Raw genomic sequence first — 21,817 nt, 5'->3', positions numbered from 1 at the left:
GGGGTTACCTTGGGAGCCTTCAGTGCTACGGTTTGAAACTAAAACTAAACAGTGCATTATATTCATGCCCCCTGGAGTGAGACACAGGAGTGGGGAAGTACATTTTCATCCTCTGCTACTCCGGATTATTTGAAAGCATAAGCGTGATCGGGATTACTAACGTCATTATTTTTTTATCCAACATGAGAAGATGGAAATTGGAAGGGAGACAATCAATGTGTCCAGATGTAGAGTTCAGGTTATTTTATAATTACTGAGAAGACTCTGTACAATCTAAACAGTTATTTTAAGAAACTACCAGTTCAGCAGCAGCACCTAAAAACCAGAACCTCCTGTTGATGTAAATCAGTCCGTGGCTGCACAAGCCGCGTAACAAACACAGCTACAGCAGATGCCGAGGTCTTCATTAAAGGAAATGTAAAGTAGTGAAGCATGTTGGCATAAGCGTATTTAGAGGTAAAGCCTGAAGCCCACTTGATGTTAAATTCATGAGCAGATACTTTCTCTTCAGTGCCTGTACACACACCCAGCCTGACCCCACCAAACTGACAGCTTTAGAAGAAACACCTCTTTTTGTCCCCGAGGAGGAGCTCCCATTACAGGAAGTGAATTTCAGACTTGGGTGGTTTTCTGTATTGTTTTTTTTTTTTAACCTAAACCTGCTTTGCTGCCAGCGTCCAGCCAAGGGACAGCCAAGATTTAGGTTAATGGTTAACAGCAGCTACAACCACACAGAAACTCTGACTTCCTCCTGCTGGGGCTGGGACCAAAAGCTGCCTTTGCTTGCACAGGAAGAGGCAAATGTTGAAAGGAGAGCAGTTCACGCTGCAAAAGGCCAGAGAACAGCAGCTCCACTCAGCAGAGAAAAGTCCAAAAGGAGCAAAAGGTGTTTGCCACGAAGATAGGTAAGAGCTGAAACACTTTCCTGCTTGGCTTATTGACTCTGGCTGTTGCTAGCAAAGCTCACAGGTGTGGCTCATAGAGACATGCTCGTTGTACCTAACTGCTCTGACCTGGGCGTCCTGATTAGAGGGGCAAAGGAGAAAGGATCAATTTGCTGTGAATTTTAACATTGGAGAGGGCAGGAAGGCTCTTCCTTCCTCACTCTTCCCCTGGGGGCTGCTCATGGCAGGACAGACATCCCCTTCAGACTGTTCTGATCTCATTGACCATAGCCACGTCCCTGAGTTTGAGGTGTCTCTTTGGATCAAGATTACTTTGGCTTCAGCATATGTCTGCATCTTTGTTGCGGGCATTTTGGGCAACAGCATCACCATCAAGGCCACGAGGATCCTGCAGCAGAAAGGCTACCTGCAGAAGGAGGTCACAGACCACATGGTGAGCCTGGCCTGCTCTGACCTGCTGGTCATCCTGCTGGGCATGCCCACGGAGTTCTTCAGTGCCATTTGGAGCCCCTTTTCCACTCCCAATGGCAACGTGGCTTGCAAGCTCTACTGTTTCCTCTTTGAAGCCTGCAGTTATGCCACCGTGCTGCACGTGGCCACCCTCAGCTTTGAGAGGTACGTGGCTATCTGCCACCCCTTCAAGTTCAAGGCAATCTCTGGACCACGCAAAGTTAAGCTGCTCATCGCCTTTGTCTGGGGGACATCTGTCATAGTGGCTCTGCCTTTGCTCTTTGCCATGGGCACAGAATATCCCCTGGAAAACATCGAGGGCAACCAACGTACGGCTGCCTGTGTCAAGCCCATGCCCAGGCATCACCTTCCTGATCTGAAGCACAATATGACCATCTGTACCAGCCTCTCCTCCAAGTGGTCTGTCTTTCAGGCCAGCATCTTCAGTGCCTTCGCTGTGTACATCGTCGTGCTGGGATCTGTCACTTTCATGTGCCACAGCATGATGAAAGCCCTAATGATCCACAAGGAAGGAACTGTGGCAGTGAAGAGTGGACTAAGACACCAGGAGCAGTACCTAAGGAAAAGTGAGAGCTCGGATGGCAAGAACTCCAGGAGACAGATCATTTTATTCCTAGGTAAGAGCCCTATACTACTCTGCTTCTCCTCCATTGCCTTCTTTACACATGGGAAGGAAACTCAGATGCCTGCATTTTATCTCACCAAGTTCCCTCAAATAGGGGATGTATAGTTTGCAGCTGGCGCTGATTGAGTGACTGGGATGCCTTTGGTTGCAATGATATCTTTTAAGAATGCATGGTTTTGACTAGCTCTTTTTGTCATTAGAACAGGTGGGAGGGAAGAAGAAGGCAAAATCCATTTACTGTCTGCTGTTTATGTAGTTTGATTATACTGCATGCCTGCCTGCCGCAGCATGGGTAACGGGGTGTTGCTGCTTGACCTTTGGGGAAACAATAGGCAATGCTTGCCAGGATATAGAGTAGCTCTACTTGAATGTTTTCCCATTAAATTACAAATATGTGCATGTTTACTAAGGCTCTTGATGGGAGGCAAGACTGTCTTGCAAGATCTGAGGCTTGTTGAGCTCTGAAGGCATGTCCCTGATAATTCAGGACGCTCCCTAGAGGGTACTTATTTAGCTTTGGCAGTAGTGGCTGTGTTGCACACAAGCATTAAGAAAGCTGGGCTGGAGAGTGTATTTGGTCTTGCAAATTGCTGTTGCCCTCTGAATTTTTTTCCTGGTGCTCTTTGAAGGCCCATAACCTTGGAATTATGTTTGATTCTGATAGATCTCACTACATTTGTCAGACAAAACCTCATCAAGCTGTCATTTCACCAAGTTGGATTCTTTCCGGGCTGTGATCCATGTAGTCTCCACATCTGTTGATGCTCTTAAAGGCACCCTTAATCAAGCCCTGGCTGAATTACTGCTAGTTCTTGTTTTATTGTGTTGTTTAATATGATACTGCATAGAATAAATGAACCATCTAGAGCATGAATGCACAGCCGACTTAGTATTTTGTCTTGCTTTTTACTGGTCTGCTTGATATTGCGGAGGAGGAATTGAAACTTGTGGGTCTGTCCACTTCTACTGTTTTAAGTACTTTTATTTTTGAGCGTTTGGTGTTTCCTCAAGTAGTCCTGCTTTGCCATGGTCTGTGGTTGGGGCGTGAAGCTGCAGGGCAAGGAGCCCATAGTGCACTCCCCTCCTTTTCTCCTGCACCCTTATTAGAACTGGGAACGTGGTGAAAACCTGTCATGCAGACAAGGGACATGACTCATAAGTTTGAAGAAAGGGTGGAGCTGCATACTGTACCACTAGAGAAGGTGACAAAGGCTTCAAAGGGGATACGTGACACTCCATGCTGTACAGATCTCTTCTTCGTGTTCAGGGTGTACATCTAACAGAAATCATCTCCTCGTGCGAGGTGTCAGCTGGTCTAGGGTGAGGGACTCCGTATCTGGGTCATTAAAAGGGCTCTCGATAGCCTTCCTTCACCAAAGGTGCTGATTTCTGGGGTACGAGCTTAGCAGTTAGTGCTGCATACAGCATGTTACACAAAGCAGAAAAAGAGATAAGGCTCTGCTCTTTAAGTTAAATAGTACCGTGGGATCCCTAAATGTCTGTGGATCTTTCCCCTCTTGTAAATGATAATCCACAGCTACATTAAAGCCCAGTCTAAGATTCAAATCCTGTAGCAAGTTCTGGCTAAGCTGAGAGATGAAGGTAAATCGCTGTGGATTTTCTTCCCTTCGTTGCTGTGTTCTTGCTTGGTGATGGTCTAGCCTGGACCAGGGCAGACCTAATGCTGCTTGTAGAAGTATTAAAAAGCTAAGTGAAAGTGATTGCCTTGTCCTTTATTGTAAGAGAATTCGCTGACAATATCCGATGCTTTCGCTGTGCTCTCAGTTTTTTGGAGTAGACACTAACATGAATTCCCAAAACTATTTCAGTGGCAAGATTCTTAACGTGAGTCTTACAAATTTGTCTGGGTTGGGAAATAAATTAAAAAATTGAGGAGGAAGAAACTGTGGCCTGCATCCCTGAGAACAATGCAAAGCAATTTAATTTGGGGATTTCATAAGAGTGATGCTTTAGGGCAGTTTTAACCCAGAAGAAATGAACATATAAATTGTTTAGAAATCACTGAATTTAAATATAGTGATTTAGAAGTCCTCTTTGTTTTTCATTTAGCAGATGGGTCAAATTAAAACAAACACTTGCGCGTTCTCAACATATTTCACTTTTAATGTGAAATGTAAATGACAGTATATACCATGATGTTTTTGAACATCTAACAGCAATAAAAACAATTTAGCAATTTCTTCTTCTAGTTATTAAAAGTGCTAAGTTCTATAAAATAGAGATTAAATTCATAAATCTCCTGACGATGAGAAAAAGCTAAGTAGGAGACACTAGAAGGAACTGATGCTTTTTTAGTGTCACATTCTTGTGTGGCACTTGAGAAAATTCATGAAAATTAATTGTAAAGGTTGGAAGTGAAAGACTTTAGTATTGACACTTGGGGGATGGACTCCAGATGGGGTGACACCGCTGCGATGATGGAGAAGGAAGGTGGCAAGGAGACAAGCAAGGACGGTACTACCTTGCCTGGCAGGCTAAGCTCATGTGGGGAAGAGCTTTTGTCCCAGGAAGGTGGCTGTAAGGTTCAGATCTTTTGCCTTAAAGCCCAGCCGGTCTGGCTGGGGATGTGAAGACCTTGGTGTAGAGATGTCAGTTCCTTCTGTTTCTGGCTACCTTGCTGTGCTTGTGGTGTGGAGAGGAGACACTGGCCCAACATCTGCAGTACCAGTTCTATGCCTTGTGTGGTGGAGTGGGTACTTCCAGGGTCTGTTCAGCTCAAATTTTGGTCGACTTGTCTAGTAGAGGAATGCAATTTTGTCCCAGTATTTTGGAGAAAATAAATTCTGATGCTACAAAGTGCAATGATATTCCTTTCCATTTCGTTCCCGCTATTGCTGTCGGCTTGAAGAAAAACATGATAGCACTTGTCAGTCTGTCCTTACTGCTCCTGCTCGTGAAATTAGGCATTTGGTGCTTTTGGATAGACTGGGGCATACTTCCTGCAATCTCTGTTCGTGTGATTTATTTAATCATCTTCTGAGTCATGTCACAAAACTCCATTTCCTCCAGTGAGTCAGCCCATCTGTATGAGCGGTGTAGATCAGATTGGTTGATACTATGTGGGTTACCTGTGTTTGTTGTTAAAGCAGCTTTGTTCACGTCAGGAGAGCAGATCTTTCTTATAGTGAAGGGCTACGTGGGTCTGGCTGAGCGTGACCTGAAGGGAAAATACAGCTCAACTTGATTTTTTGAGTGGTTCGTGGCAGCATTTGTTAATAAGTTTCTCCGCTCCCAGCAGCACAAACTGGATACATACAGTCTTTATGAAAATACTTAGCTGATGGCAATTCAATGAAATACGAGATTTTAACAGTATTTAAAAGCTCCTACTGCTTGGCTCACCTTAACAAGGATTGATTCAGTCTTTGTGGCTACTCGCCTTTCTCCTGTGGCTGTAAAGGACAGGACAGCGATCAGAGGGCTACCTGAATAGTCATGAGGTGCTGCTGGGGACCTCTTGCTGTTTCCACCCCTGAGCTCAGGTCCCTGCCGACGGAGCAGTGAGCTCTTCAGAAAGGCTGAGTTTGGAGACTTGTATGTATTATTATATAATATAACTGGGTTACAGGAAACAAGAAAAAAAGAGAATGGAAGGATCCTGTAAAAGAGAAATCCAGCTAGTGTAGTAATTATGAATGGTGAAAAAAGAAGGCAATTTCATAGCTGAAACTATATAAGCTAAAAATCTTTAGGAAAGGTTAACAGGTGGCCTGCTCACTGGGAAAGAGGAGCAGTATGGGACGGTGCTGTACTCCAGCTGCTGGTGGGTTAGTGGCATCAGTGGCTCTATGCCAGAAGTGCCCATTCACTGGCTGTGGCTACATCCTTCTTAATCTTAATAATACAAACCCATATTTATGCCAAAGCTACTGTACTGTTTGTCATCAGATTAGATCTGCGTGACCTGAACTTGTACTTTACAATGAAGTGAGTTTTGACTGTCCCAGATGAAAAATGTATTGCTTCTAAACCATCTGTGGTATTTCCTTTGGCCGAATCACTTTTGTGTTTCTGCTAAAAGCCTGAATTATTTTGTGTAAAGCAGTCTCAAGCCTACCACGGTAAATACGTTGAAATAAAAAGGTCCTTTACCGTTGCCACATCCTCTGCTTTTTTATTGTACACGCTTGTAATTTGCCCTTTGGAGCAATACTCTTCTGTTTGTGCAGCAGAGGGGTCCCACTGCATGGGGCTACTGGGCCCTGTGGGTGATGTGCCATTTGCAGCTAACATCTAGGCAGCGCTTTTCTGTCTCCTGACCATGACAAAATGCCTATCAATCCCAAGCTCTTCCTTCCAGAAAAGAGAAATATCAAAGTCATCTGGCAGCTATGAAACTGTTGAGGTAGATGCATTTAAGTACTGCTGTAGGCGCAGCAGTTGGCAAGAGGCAGAGCTGCAGCTGGATGTCCCTGCTGGTACCAGGCAGGTTCTACCTGTGCCAAGTGGGGCAGATAATTCTCTCTGCTGTCTCTTTCACATCGCTACAGAACTTCAGCTTTTCTGCTTTAAGATGAATTTTACCTACATGCCTGGACAGCAAATATCCAGGTTCTTTAATGAGCAACGAAGGGAATTCCTTATCATAAGCTATGGCAGTGCCTCCAGCCAAGAAAGACAGTGTGGTGGTAATGGTTTTTTTCAGTTTATTTTTATTTGGAGTAATGCTTAAGTATGCCACATACACTGAGTGTCAGCCTTAAGACAGTAGCAGTTGGTAGTGTCGTGTGATGTGGTATGGTATGAGTAGGTTCAGATCTGGTCTGCTTTATAGAGCAATAGCAGCTGGAGGGTTTACTGAGACTTTGGTAAATGCCATAGAAGGAAAGAGAGTCCCTTTCTTTTAAACCAAATAAAATGGACAAAAGGGAAGAGCTAGAAAATTAGACATAAAGAAATCAGTGACCTGACCAAGGTACAAAGCCCGTGGAGGATCACAAATGCATCTGCTGGATCTTGTGCTAGTGTGCTGTCTGTTGGGCTGCCTGGCTCCTCTCCTGCCACTTTTTATGTGGGCAATGTTAAAACGATGTCAGACTATGCTACAGCAATACCAAATGCCACTGTAAACGCCACAGACACAGCTAGACCCAGATGTAAGATAAATCTAGATAAAAGCTTAAGTCAGAAATAAAAGCATCCTCTCAGAGCTTAAGTTGGAGCACCATTTTTTCCTCATATACTAGTACTGGCAGATTAATGTTTTGCTCAGAATAAAGGTATTGTGTGTAGAAATAGCATTTCCAAAGATCACTAAGGAAATGTATTTCGTAAGGCACTTGGCAAATGGGTTTTCAGGAGGCAGATTACTTCAAGTAGCTGTGAAAAATACGTGGTTGTCATCTAGAGATGACTCAGGCACAGTATAACTTGACAATGGTAGGGCTTCTCTTACAGGAAAATTAGATGCTTCTTCACAGGCTGGAAATTGGCTCTTTTTTTCCTTACTGAAAAAGGCAAAGCTTGGGGATACAGCAAAAATTGAAAAAATAACCTAATTGATTAGATTCCAGAACACAGCTCCAGCCCATGTTCTTTAAACTCAGCTTCATTGACTCTTCTTGGTTCATTTCTTTTATCATTCCACTCGGTTGCCTTTCTTCTAAGACTTTGTTGGAGAGGTGCCTGAAGATAAATATGTTGTAGGCAGGGTATGATTTTAATCTCTGTATTTTATATGGTAACTCCATCCATATATTTCCCCAAGCAGAGCTTTGAATTACACAAGACAAGTAGGAGACTGAAATGGGTTGCAGGGGATGAGCAGGGATCTTAAATACACCAACAGACTGGAGTTGGGCCATTCAACTGAATGGAGCACCCAACCTCTCTCACTAGTAAGATTTTTCTTTCAGGTGCTGCTTTCTGGAAAAGAGACAAAACCAAAAGATTTACCTACTAGTGTTTCTTTTCTCTGCAAAAATATTAACTTGGTGTCAATGGCAAACCCAATCAATGCTATTGAATGCTGGTAGCACAAAACCAAAGCTCAGCTACTCAACAGACCACTACAGAAATACTGCATTCAAAGATTATGGCTTCTCAGGGCAATTGAGAGCAAACAACCTCCTCTGAAGCATTGTGGGACTTCTGCTGGTTTTTTGAAAAAATATATAGTAAAATAGACTGAAGGGAAATGCCCAAAATCTAGATATCTGTATGTTCAGTTTTCCTAGACTGTAATTTAAAAATGAACATAAGCAGAAACCGGCATAATTTTCCTCCCTATTGTACAGGAAGCAATTTATCTACTGCTGCTTTTAACTGGACTCATGTAATAGAAGATTGTGCTTTGGGCTTAAGTAGACTTCCTTCCCTCCTACTCCAAGGGACGGTAAAATGGTACAGAGAGAAAAAGAAAGGAAGAATAGGGACTAATTGAGGGCAGCTTCCCCAGGGTATTTAAGACATTTGTAGTTTTAATGGAAAAATCAATGTGTGATTACACTTTGCATTAGAGTACTTAAAAATTGCTTCAAGTCCGCAGCTTTAAAAACAACCTAACCCTGCAAATACTGCAGTCAGAGAACCTAATTCACCACTAGTGTAATCCACGTAATTCTCCATATGTGATATCCTTGCAGATGTGATCTCTGTGGACGCGTGACTATCTCTGCCTCTATGCACAAGAGGCCAATGAAGGCAACGAGTGCTTTACTGGTGTTTACTGAAAATCTGGGCCATGTTTCTGTCTTTCAGTGGATGCTTACCAAGAAACTGATATTTTACCCGGTTGGATAGTGAGCTGTAGGTGTTGGAAAGCTGCTTCAGGGTAGCTCATCCTGTGGCACAAAAAGCACAGGTATCTTTCTACTTCCTTATGTGTTGTCCAGAGACTGAGTGGACAGCTGAGATGTCTAAGCACTTCTGCCCCGTACCTGCCTCTGACCAATATCTTTAAGCGTCATTAAAGATTGTTACCAGTGTTGGCCTTTTAATATTAATCTCTCTCTATTACTATCTGTAGATAATAAACCTATTGGCACTTGGTTTTTCCAGCACCCCTAGGAACATCTTAAGATAAGGAAGGAGGGAAATGCAGGCTGCATCCATCACTGTGGCTGCATGAGTCAAGAAACAGGCAGGTGGCTGCTGTCTTTGGGGAGCTGAGGTCTGGCTGTGTCATCTCAGCTTCTGAAAAGCACAATCTGTATCACAGCAAACCCTCTCTAGGGCATGTTTTCTTATAAGCAGAAGACTTGGAGGCTGTTTTTTTTTTTTTTTTGTTTAAGAGTGGGTAAGAAAGCAGGAAGATTAATTTGCATCAAAGTAGAGAAATACAGATGTTGCTCTAGGTATGAACTGAGTTGAGGGAGATAGCCCTCCTATAGCATACCGGAGCCCTACATTAAGTAACCCTGTCATCAGTTTTGATCTACTGCCCTCGTTCTTTGGCTAAGTGACTATTGTCTTAAGCATTAATTTTCCAATTTCTCTGTTTTCTTGCTACGTCTTCTGCGCCAGACACCATCTCAAATGCAGATTGCTCTTGCAACTCCCCCATTTCAGTAGATAGGACTCATTTGTGGCAAGTTCACTGATGATTTATTGAAGTCCTCACCTGTGAATACTAAATGCATTATCTGTTCCTCTATTGTTTCATATTCCAATTATACAGCATTTTACAAAATTAAATCTTTTGTTTTCCTAACTGATGTTAAGACCATTATCGTTAAACAATGACTGCTAGCCTGTGAATTTTACTGGAAGAGAGATTTAATATCTGAGCATTTATAAGCAATGTGACACTTTCCATTTTATCTTACATAACTTCTTGGCTTCCTAAAGGCAACGTTTGTGTTAGAAACTGAGAAGCAGCCAACTGCCAGTCATTAGGTTAAAGATTACTTCTCCCCTTTCATTGTTGAGTTCCTAAACCTAGGTTTTATTAGATAGGTTGCGCATTTGAAAAACTAGTAAGAAGGAATTTTATAATTATGCTTTCCAGTGAAGGTAAACAGTTAAGATTTCAACTTATATTTAGCACAATATGCAGCAGCACTTTGTTAGCCTTTTTTGAGGACACTGTAAGCATGTTTATATTGTTCGACGCCGGCCCTACACTTAAGTAAAAAAGCAGTTATCCTCTGATCACTGTTGTGGATGCATAAGTAATATCAAGGTCAGAATATTACGGATTAAATGAGTCTGCCAAGAACCTCTTAATCGTATAAATAGAGACTTACAAGGAAAGATGGAACTGAGAAAGAGATCTGGTATTGTTATGAGTGAACTTTTCCTTGTTTCTGCTTAAGCTGTTTTTAGGCCTGTGGTTGTTGTGTTTAATTCTCTTTTAAAAGCACTCACTATGTCTCTTTTTATGAATTTTTAAAAGAAGGTACCTAAGTTGAAAGTGCATTGTACGGGGTTAGAGTTGGGGATTTTCCCTACAGCAAGTGTATGATTGTTAGGAAAATATCTAGAGGAGTTCTGTAAGCACTCAAAAAACACTTGACATCCACCTGCAGACAGGTACATACGTGTAATAACTACCAGGAAATGAAGATTTACTCATGACTATAAAGAAGCCCAGGCACAGAGGTGCATTAGAGAAGACGACCTTGGTTTGCAATCCATCCTTATCCTCACTCAGAATGAATAGCTTTCTTTCCTCATGTTTTACTAGGTAGCATCTGCACAGGTATTCAGGAAGCTGTTCTCCAACCTTTAGCAAAAGAGCTGAGAAAGAGCCCCTTTCAGGCAGTAGCCTAAATATTTTTTGCCTGTTCATATAGCATTTCTGCAAATCCGCCTTGCTTTTCTCCTCCATATAATATCACCAGCTTGCTTTTTGTTGTATGTAATGATTGTCTTCTATAGCTAAAGGAGGGCTGCCTTACGCTCACTCTTTTCTTTTAGTGGTACATCTAGCACAGTGCTGCTGAAGGTGATTTTGATTTGAAGAAATATTAAAAGACTGTCCTGATTGCTCATTCCTAGAAAAAAAGCCCTGCAAGTTCAATATATGTGTACTCCTTTTATTAAATTGAGTAACTACAATTATTTTATAAATTCTCTTATCCACAATTTAAATTTTATGCTTTATAGATCTTATTGTTGTGGATACCAAATGTAAAAGTGGGCTCCAAAAGAGATTAGATGTAATTTGAAGGATAGTGCTGTCAAGGACAAGATGTAATCTCTACTTTAGAAGGTCCTGATGTTGCTGAGTGCCAAAAACTCAGTGTGAATAGTACAGGAAAACTCCTCTACGCTTGTTCCTGTTCCACAGATGTCTGTGTGGGATGATCAAAGAGGGAATTTAATGGACAAATGAGTCCTGGATCTGTCTCAGTATGTCTGCTTTTAAACTGAAACTTTCTGTATACGCCAAAATAGGCCAGTAACCAGTCTGCCTTCGACCAGGTATAGGAACGTGAGCTTTTTAAGACAGTAGAACAAAAAGGTTGATTAGACAAGAAAAAAAATCAATTAAAATGCTCTCCCTCAAATTTTTATTATTTTTTTCCTACACCTCCCTGCCTCCAAACATAAACTTTCCAAGAAAAAAAAAAAGTATTCATTACTGGTTGTGATTTTAACTGTGTGTGTGAAAATGTGACTTGTTTGATCATCTCTGATATTTCTTGATTTTTTTTTTCTGTGCCTCACATACTGCCTCTTCAATAAAGACAGCTTTTGAGATAACTGATTTTGAAAATAAAACTGAACTTAAATTTGTCCCATAAAGACATTAAGAATGAAGGTCTGCATCATCTGAGTCTCCTAGTAATGCTCAAAGATAACTATAGAAGAGAAGTTCTTGGAGCTGCTATGACTGAGCCACCAAACGGACTTAAACTTTAAGGTAACTAACGATTTCATTACCTCAGCCATAAGCACACAAACATTCAAACAGTCTTTATTGTGGACATGACTTTAACGTGTCAGGTTTCTAACTATTAGATAAGAACTAATGTGGTATGGTGAAGAACAAACAGAAGTCAAAAGTGAGCCCACGAGTCAAGTTTGCCTTTGCCCTTCAGACTGAACTTGCTAAAAGCCTTCTGACTTTCTGTCACAAGATTATTCAGCAGATCTTTCTCATCAGTTGAAAGAAATGCAGATCAAAAATGGATGTAATGGGTTGTGTCACAGGTGTTAAAAAGATGATATTTAGGTGATTTTTTTTGTCTTGAAAGCCAAAATGTCTGAATTCTAGGGGTAGTAATGATAACATCATCTCCTGCCACAATGTGTAAAAGCATCTACTGGTATTTGCAGATGCACACATACCTTTGACAATCTTGGGATGATGATGCTAGGGGGGTAACTTAGCTATTGAAATATAGTGGGTTAAAATATATCTATTTTTACACTCAAACTTTTGAAAAATGCAGTGTCTAATTACTCACATAATAAATAGGAGAAAAGGGCTACAAAGATGACTAGAAAATGGGGAGACAAACCTTTAACAAGAGCTAAACTGAAGTTGTATTGTTTAATGTAGCAAAATGAAGGATACAGCTGGCTTTGGGTTGTCTGTGAGTACACTGGGGCAGTGAGTTCCAAGGAAAGAGAAAAACCTGTTTTGTACCCTGGTTTGAAAATCTTGCAAAACTGACTGAGTACCAGGCATTTGCAAATGAGTCTGTGTACAACTCAATCTGTTCTTATTGTGCAGTGAGCTAAGCTTAGCAGTCTCGCTATGCGTCTTTAGGAAATGCCCAGAAAGCCTAGCCTGGTTAAATGAGGCTATATGTCAAAGAACATGCAATTGCTTTTGTTCCAGTTGTAGGGCCAAAGACCTTCCCTCCAGCATGCACAAATCTTCCTCTTCAGTTCAGAGACCGGAGTCTGAAAGTTGTAGTACCCCTGATTAACTCTGAATTTACAGAGCTTTAAATCCATGCGGAGTATGAATTTGCTAATTTGGTTTATTAAAACAAACAAACAAACAAAAACAGCGATAGAAGAGCAAAATGAGAGAATTGTTCTGAAACTGCTATCTACTGATCTGGTGGGTATGAAGGGTCATCAACCATCAGTTGGTGCAGCCTCTGAGCAAAACCAGAGCAGGTCTGATCTCTGTGCCTGTGGATTTGTGAGTGTATGCCTCTTCATTCTTTCAGTGCCTCTTCTGTGTCCTTTCTAAAAACATTTTCCCCACCAAGTGTACTTGGAGGCAGCCTTGGGAGTTTATTGTTAGAAGTTAATGCCTAGAGATTGAAACTTTCCATTGTCTTGATTCTCTTCCCTTTTCCTATTCCTGCACATATACACGTTTTCTGAATTTTAAAAAGCTCCTTGATAGAGACTTGAAATTACAATGTCCCTTTTCTATTTGTCTTCTGGTCCAAGCCAACATTTAAATGCATTCTTTTCTTTTACAAGGAGCGTATTGACAATTTAGGAAACATTGTCCTGCAGTGCAAAGGCTCTGATATTACAAAATATTGCCATGTTCTCTGCATTGATCTAAATGATGGCATTGGCACAAGAACTAATAGGTCTATAGGGGCCATGAATGAGTACAGACAGAAATGAGAAAATTTCTAATCATGAGAAGGACATGTTCAGGGACAGCCTTCCAAATGGAGAGCTGGACCAAACTAGTTCAGTTTCTGGGGTAGAGAATGTGATCACTTCTACAAGTTCATGATGTAGCTGCCCGTGCTGGGAGTGGAGGCACATCTGTGGTCATAAAGTCCTATCTCCACTGGGGGGAAAGGAAGAGGTTATGTTTATTACTTCTTGGTGTGGCACTGAGTGATTCTGTAGCCTTCTTTGGGATGGTGTGATGAACTTGCCAAGAAGCTTACCCAAGCTGAGCATTTTCTTGGGAAAATACCTGTTGCAAAAGGAGACTTTCAGGCCTGAGACAACAGAGCTCGGTGCGCACATGAGTGTCTGCCTGTAAATGAAGGATCCATTTCCTGTGTCCTTCGGTCTCTGAATCAAGAGCAAAGTATCACCTGTGCTGCATCTCCTCTTGCTACTGCAGAATCACACTGCCAGCCTGCCTTGACACCCTCCTTCACAACTTACGTGGCCATCAGTCTCCGTGTGCCCCATGACTAGCATTTAAAGCCTGCCTCTGAGTCCCTCTCTCCAAGAGAGAGAATTGCTTTAACCTTATCAAATGGAAGTTAAATTTAAAATGACTTAATGTTTGTTTGCTGACAGGCAGGAATGTCATTTAAATTGACTGTCACAGCTCGAATGCAGTGCTGTAGGACCAAATCATAACCTCTTGTTGGCCTTCAATGAAACAATGTTAAGTTTAGGGAGTGAAGATGTTATTTTCACCTCCCTGGATGTATGGATAGCGTTCTCATTTGAAGTTTTATACAATGAAGTTATATTTGATATTTGCATAATTCAAATAGATGAAATCCTGAAACGGGCACAGAAGACTTGATTTCATTAACCTGGGATGCAGCCATTCCCATCTCTCATGCAAATGGCAAATATTTTTCCTGTAACTATACTTTAAAGATTCATTTCTTTCTCTAATCAAGTGGTGAAATCCTACCTACGGGAACAAGAATTGATTTCTTTTCCCTTCAGACTGAACAGCATAGACCTTATTTGGGTTAACTTCTGTCATGAAATGTAAGGTTAACTCTTCTGTGTGCTGCGATCAGCTAAATGTTTTCCTGTTTGCTGCTCCAACACACTGAAAGTGTACATGGTGCGTCATCCTGCAAATGTAGCCATCAGCTCTGCTAAGCTCAGGTAAGCTCTCCTGATTGTCAGCAAGGATATATTTCCACCGAAAACCTGACCTTGAAAGCCAGTTTTTAAATTTCCTCCTGGGCCTTGAATGCTGTAATTGATTATGGTTGTTTTCGTTTTAGTCATTAGCAATCAGGGTGAAGAATTGCTTGCAAATTTGTTAAGATGTCAGGAGGAAGGCAGCTTCCCTTCACCGCATGACGGTGTCAAGGAGCAGCAATGGACTCTTGCAAACCTTCCACGAAGCACTGACATTTCTGTTTGGAAATGAAAGTGGAGCAAAAACTCTCTTCTCTTGGGGCTGGCACCTGTCCCTTGCTCTCTGTGGGGAACCTCTTGGGGCATGAGAAACCTCCACTACATTACTCCAGTTTAATAGACATCAGTAGAGAATTAAAGGTATCTGACGTCGGTCCAAGTTGTCTTAGGGAATAGTGCCTCCCACTGTGTAGTCTGAGCCCACGGCTGGGACACCTGTCTAGAGCAGTGCTTTGGTGCATTTTCCCCTCTCCATACCACTGAATTGCCTGCATATGCTGTTTTCTGGTTCACCTTCTTGGTAACAGAGCTCTGCCTTTATTTTCCGCCTTTCAGATATATCACTTTTCACTTCAATTGCCTGATATTAGTTGAAACTGATAGCCTGACCCTTTGGCTTCTCTGAAACACTTCCCAGTGCTTTATCGAAAGCAGGATGCTCTGCTACATCCTAATGAAGAGCTGCTTCAAAAACAAAAGAACAAACAGAAAAAAAAAAAGGAAAAATGTGTTTTTCTTGGTAATTTGGGATGCTTAGTTTTCTAGTTCTCTTTGTCTTAAAACATAAAGTAGTCATTGGGGACGGTATTTTCTCTGCACTGAAAAGTGAATTTATGGTGTGCTTTCCGCCTCTCTTGCACACTAGCCTGCCCTGTAGAAGAAAACAGTAGGAGGTCAGCTGCATTGAGCCGCTCAAGAAAAGCCAAGATTTCCTGGGTTTTCCCCTTATATTAAAGGAAGATTTTACTCTGTAATTGGTACTAATTAGTAAAGTCTCCACTAAGTGTATACACATTGTGATATTTGACTTCTAAAGCTCTTAGTGTGGGTATGCACACTGGGTGGCAAGCATTGAGCTTGCTCTGGTACTGTGGTTCCTACATCAGATGTCAGCTGTCTTTCACAAATCAGTTTAAACGTTCAGCACTGTGGTTCCTGAGCGCTTTTGATCAGTCTGACTTTACTGCTTCATTTAGTTAAACCTGCCCCTTCAAACCTCTGAGTTGCCCACACCACTGGGAGCATGCAAGGCATGATGCCTGATACCAGCCCGAACCAAGGAAGCAGTAGACTGAGGTGTACTCTTTCTCTGCTTTTCTAGGGGTTTATGTGACACCAAAAATGTGGCTTTTTGACAGAAGGGAATACACCCACTGATGTACACGTATTTATATACACAGACATATACAGGAGTATTAACTAATTTGGAGTAGCCATTCTCAGCAAACAATTCATCGTATCTAAGACACGTTCCTCATGCTGAGCAGCATTCTCACACTTCGGAGTTACAGCAGCAGAAAATAAGCCCAAAATAATAGAGCCTGTGCTTCATCTTTGTGTATCTGGAACTTCTAGAGGTTTCTTTTCAGATTTGGGGTGGATTTTTGGTTTGTTGGTTTGTTTGTTTTAGTCTTTAAGCAGATTCAAGTCAAGGGGTCACAGCTCCCATTCTGAGTAGCCAGTTTTTGGAAAAAACTTCATTCAGATAAAGCCCCAAGAGCCTAGAGAGCGAGGCGAACACCATGCTCGTTGAAGTGCACTGGAGATCAATGCACTGAATTCAGTAGGAGCTAGAAGTACTTCAGACTAATGGTGACAAAAGTCTTGTTGACTGAACTCAATTGAGCTCTACTTTTAAGTCATTTTAGGTCAGGAATAATTGCCATCTTTACATCACCATTTTCAAATTTATTGTACCTTGAAGCAAAACTAAGAAACTCAAGTGTCCCTTAGGTTCAGATCTTCTTTATTTAATTTTCCAACTATTTTAATCTATCAACGGTTCTGATCATTTTTGCTCAATGTGGTTTTGAGGACAACATTCTGAGGCATGAAATATCATGCTTTTGATCCACAGACTGATGTTCTGTCGGAGGGACAGAAACAAAAATCTCATGACAACCCCTCTGCTTCCCTAAAATAGAAAACCTGCCTAGTTAATGAATATAAATGAATGTACATTCACTTCCTTTTTTTTTGAGGTTACTAGAGCTGATTGACATTAGGTACCACAATTTATTTAAAACAGTTGAGTAATTATTCTGCTTCCCAGCCTGTGAACATGCAACTTATTTATTAGTGAGGGTTTGTTTTTTTTAAAACTGTATCCTTGAAATAACATTGGGGACATATCTTTGTCATCATCAGTGTTTTAAAAAAGTATTTTACAATAAGTAATTCCGGTATACAAGCAAAGAAGAAAAATTGGGCAATGCTATAGAAATTCAATAAACCGTGCTTCATCGTCCTACAGGAAAGGACCTGAAATCCTTAGGAGAAAAATAACATATTGACAATTTGGGGTTACACAAGTAGAATTCAATATTCAGCATAATTAAGTTAGAAATTGATAGCTTCAGCAAAACAAAACAGTTTTTCATATGAAATTTATAATGGGTGAAGCTGCTCTGCTTTATTGTGACACTGGGTGGATCAAGGTGCTTTGGCTGAGTTATTTTCCAGCAGATCATCATAAAGTGACTTGCATGTGTTGGCCTTTCCTGTTAAGTTAGTCTAATGAGAATTTATTCTCTGCTTGCCATAGCTTCTGCCGTTATTAGTTATGCCAGGCAGGTTAAGTTACTCTGTTCAGGCCTATCTTTACTAAAATTGCATCTTCCTTTCTCTCCAATCATCCCTTCTCAGGACTGAGAAAGACACAGATGCTGGCTGCTGCTGGAGGTGGCCGGGAGCTGTGCAGTTGTGGAGATCTTGCACGCTTGTTCCTTGTTGCCCCTTTTGTTAAATTAATACGCTGGCTGTTGAACAGAAATCCCTTTAACCTGGTTAAAAGTTGTTCTCTAAGTTTGCATGGTTTGAGATATTATCACAGTCTTCTTTGGGCTCAGAGCAATTTAATTCCTCATGTTTGCTAATTGTAAGGGCACGTAAAATCGTGCGTGAAGGAAAAGAAACACTGAGATTCTTAAACAAAAAAAACATTGATTTCAGGATCAATGACTAAATCATAGCCACCCTTAGCCAAAATAAACGGAAGTGTTGACGTGAGCCCTGTAACAGAGCAGAGTTTCAGTATTTGGTCTGCCTTTCCACAGGAACGCCTGCACAGTTCTCAATATTTGCAAGTTCTGTGTATGTACCTATAGAGGAACCTATAGAGTTCTGTGTATGCACCTACAGAGGAACGTACACCACTTAAAAACAAGCTGGGGGGAAATGAAAAAGAATCTGCTCTGGAAGTTTCCCTGCCAAAGCACTTGAACCTCATCTAAGGAGTATTATGGGACAGGAAAAAGTTCTACAGCTGGTGAACTTTATGGCAAAGTCATGTATCACCCTCAGACCAGTTGTAAAAAGACAAGTTGAAATATATCTTCTACATTCTGCAGATGTGCAGACAATTCATGAAGAAAATGTAATACTGCAAGCAACGTATCATGACTATAATAAGTTAAAAAAAGTTCAAAGCAGCTGGATGCTGCTCATTTAGAATCACCAACTTCTGAAAACAATGATGTTTGGTAGCCTATCCTGCCTTGGCAGAAGCAGTACTGATTTATACAAATGTAGGTACTATAGTGACGTATCCTGTGATTTATCTATGACATTGTAGTGTTTTGGAGCTCAGTTTGAGAGCAGGGGCCCATTGTATTATGGGCTATACAGACAAGAAGAAAGAAGCTTTATGTCAAAACATACACTGTTTACATAGTTAAAAGCAGAGTGGTAAAAAAGAAATTCAACCTCTAAAGTCGATCTTCTCTAGATTTTAATAACATAGCTGTTGTGCATAAAGTGCATGTATCAAATATTTTGAAACTAGATAAGAAATTTTTATTTAGTAAGAAAAATGGCCCAGACTACAGGCTACATGACAACTGTGTAGCATGTTTTAGGTAATTCAGTTTTGCATTTCCTGACTCTGCACATGCAAGAATCTTCATTGTAAAAACAATCATTTTCCTTTGAAGAGTTCATCATTACCAAGAGCTCCAACTTGTGTTGCATTTTTTAAGATATTCATCATGGGTTAGTAGATGAAAATGAACTGCAGTCAGCTGTCAAGGGGAGATGGATTTGAGCAGCGAGAAATGCTGCTAGTAGACTTTCATTGTCAGCCACCTCTGATGCTGGTGTTGGAAGATGAAGAGGATTATTTGCACCAGCTTGTAGCTGCTCAGAGGAAAAATAACTTTTGTGTATTTGCAGATTAGACTAGACAGAGGCTTTGCTTCTCTGAAGAAAACTCCTTAATATTACTTGCATTGAGGCTCTGAAAAGCAGGCTGTTTGTATTCTTCCTCGGCAGTGTTAGAAAACCTCATCTCTCCCTGATCTGCATTTGAACAGTCTTCATTTTTATCTCTTTTAGATAAGGGACTTCTCTGCTTTAAACACTTCCCTCTTTCTCTCTCATTTGAGCATGGAGATGTTGGGAGTTCTTTTTTTTGTCATCTTGAGCCTGTGCAATAGTCCAACTATTTGCTTTACAGTGTCTCTGGTTTGTCTTTGACAGGCAGTCGTTTTTCCAAATGAACTGACTACAGCTCTCCTGGGTGAACCTGTTTTGTCTGTGTGTCTTGGAGGAACACAGGGATAGCCCGCAGGCGTGTTTGTTCATAGTCCTGCACATTCACACACATTGGTGCATTAAATGTCTGGGCTTTATGCATTTAGGATGGCAGACTTCCCGTGACATGCAGGGTGTAGGTTTATAATTTCTAATAAATCTGCAGTTTCACATGCAAAAGAATTATATGGAGTGTAGAAAAATTAAGAGAGCAATGAAATTGTACACTTTAATTCAGGCACACATCACTCCACAGGAACAGCCATTTGCATGAGTGATGCGGGTGTCACGTTAATGCTTGCTGCACAACCAAATATTTTTGACTTTTGAAAAAAACCCAGCATCTGATGCTATTAGTGCAGGTTTTCTGAGCCCAGGATATCAAGATGTGAAGAAATGAAACTAAAACCTGTTCTTCCTTTCCCCTTCTTTGTCTACATCTTCTACCAACATGCCCTTTCTAGGTCAATCTGCAATGAACAAACATACAGACTCTCTAAATGGAATTAAATGTGTATAGTTTACTGATGGCACATGATTTGCAACCAAACATGAGTAATTAATCAGTCTTTCAAGACTGATGTTCCTTTTTGCCCTACCTGCAATCCCCTTCTCCTCAGCTGGCTGAACAGCAGACCGTGAGCATGTACCTGCAGATAATACAAGAAATTACCTTGAAGTCTTCTCTCCCCGAGTATCTTCCCTACATTTAATTTGGTAGTTTATATGTGGAAAATATGATTATGTAGGCTCTGATTTGATAGAGGGTGTTTTCCCCTTGAATGCCTGTAAGACCAAAAGTGATTGCAAAGTGTCTGTCACTTTATGCTTCAAAAACAACTTCCTCTTTGTAGCTTATAAAAACCTATAAGCCAGGAATGCCTCATGTTCATAAAATCTATGGCTCCCTCTTGCATCCTGGCCATAACAGGTTTTTTACAGCTCTTGTGCTCTTCCTCAAGTGGGCAGGACAGTCTGTTGCAAGCAGTGAATCTGTTGACAGGAGGTATATGCATAGTCAGGTTGAAGAGCTAATATTGTCTGCTGTCCTGTTTTGAAGCCTAGCCTAATAGGGCTTTTTAATTCTCTAGTTGGAGAAAGAGGTGGCAGCTTCATAAAGCCATATTACTTGTTAACTGTTACAGATGAAGATAATCTGAAACACAAGAACAATAAATAATAGAAAGCACTGGACAGAATAAGATTTTCTATATGGGAAATGGCCCATCCACAGCATACTAAAGATGTTATTCCTTTCATAAGTCAGGATTCTGACTTCACCCAAAGCTTTTACGGCTGCAAATTTTTATCCTACTGCCAAGCTGCCTTTTAGTTTCTTTTGGAGAACCTTTGAAGGCTTTTCTTTTCCTTTCCATGCCTCAGCACCACACACCAAAGTAAATGCACATGCTTTGCTTATCTGGCCAGAGTTATGCATTACTTAATGAGCTTGCAGTTAGGGTTCTAAAGCTGAAACTAGTTTTACCCCTTCACAGTTATGGGGCAAAGAGCTGTTTTCTCAGTGCTCAGTAGCAGCAAACTCTCTTCTTCATTCTCCCCTTCTTCCCCCAAATCAAAAGTGAATAGGATTTAATTTCATTCCCATAGCTCTTACCTTAAGTTGTTCTATCTCAATGGCACCATCACTGTGATTTTATTTAACAAGTTTCATTCTTTAAACCTTTCAAAAAGACCCATGTTTACTAGCAATAACTTTGCTAAATTTGAAACCCTTACACTCGGGGACTATGCCCTCAGGTCCTCTCTGGTTTTGCTGTAGAAAGATTAGACAGAAATTCAAATGGGGTAGCTGCAAGAAGAACAACCTCCGAGTAGCTTATTTTAAAAAGCAGCAGAAGTTCTTTCAATGACACATACAAAGAGTTGTGTAGCAGAATAGCTGGAAAGAGGGTTTCCCTCCATTTGTATTCATGACAGCTTCTACACATCCAACTATCAAAACCTATTATAAAGAGCTGTATTGTAGTGTAGACAGATTTTTATGCTTGTCATAATACAGATCTATAGGTAAATTTGTCAATGATACATCCACCGTCATATTGCCACATTTCTTGTAGCAAATATTCTTAACGAGAACTACTAAGTTAAACAGAATCACAGTGTAAGTCTGTGTTTATTTGGTTGCTCGTTTTTAAGAAGAATGTTTTAAATTATCATGGTGTTTTCAGTTTGGAGCAAATTTAGAAACAGAATATTGAAACCAAAAGTAATTTACTGGGCTAGTTACTTTCTACATTCTGTTTTTTAATAAGTTATGCACGCTCCAAGAAGCTTCTTTGTATGACTTCAGTGTGAGATTTTTCCTTCT

At 40.9% G+C, this 21,817-nt stretch overlaps 1 protein-coding gene across 1 annotated transcript in view; it reads left to right on the top strand.

Moving 5' to 3' along the window:
• Window positions 1–747: 747 nt before the first annotated feature.
• The window catches only part of GPR39 (G protein-coupled receptor 39), an 82,830-nt gene continuing 61,760 nt past the window's right edge, over window positions 748–21,817 (top strand). The window contains exon 1 of the mRNA XM_009567663.2: window positions 748–1,993. Within this exon, the coding sequence (XP_009565958.2) occupies window positions 1,126–1,993 (868 nt within the window). The 5' untranslated portion in view covers window positions 748–1,125. The remainder of the gene's footprint in view (window positions 1,994–21,817) is intronic.

Source organism: Cuculus canorus, chromosome 6, assembly GCF_017976375.1.
Source record: "Cuculus canorus isolate bCucCan1 chromosome 6, bCucCan1.pri, whole genome shotgun sequence".
Lineage (NCBI taxonomy): Eukaryota > Metazoa > Chordata > Aves > Cuculiformes > Cuculidae > Cuculus > Cuculus canorus.
The sequence above is the reverse complement of the archived record's forward strand: the minus strand, read 5'-3'. Positions and strand labels throughout refer to the sequence as shown.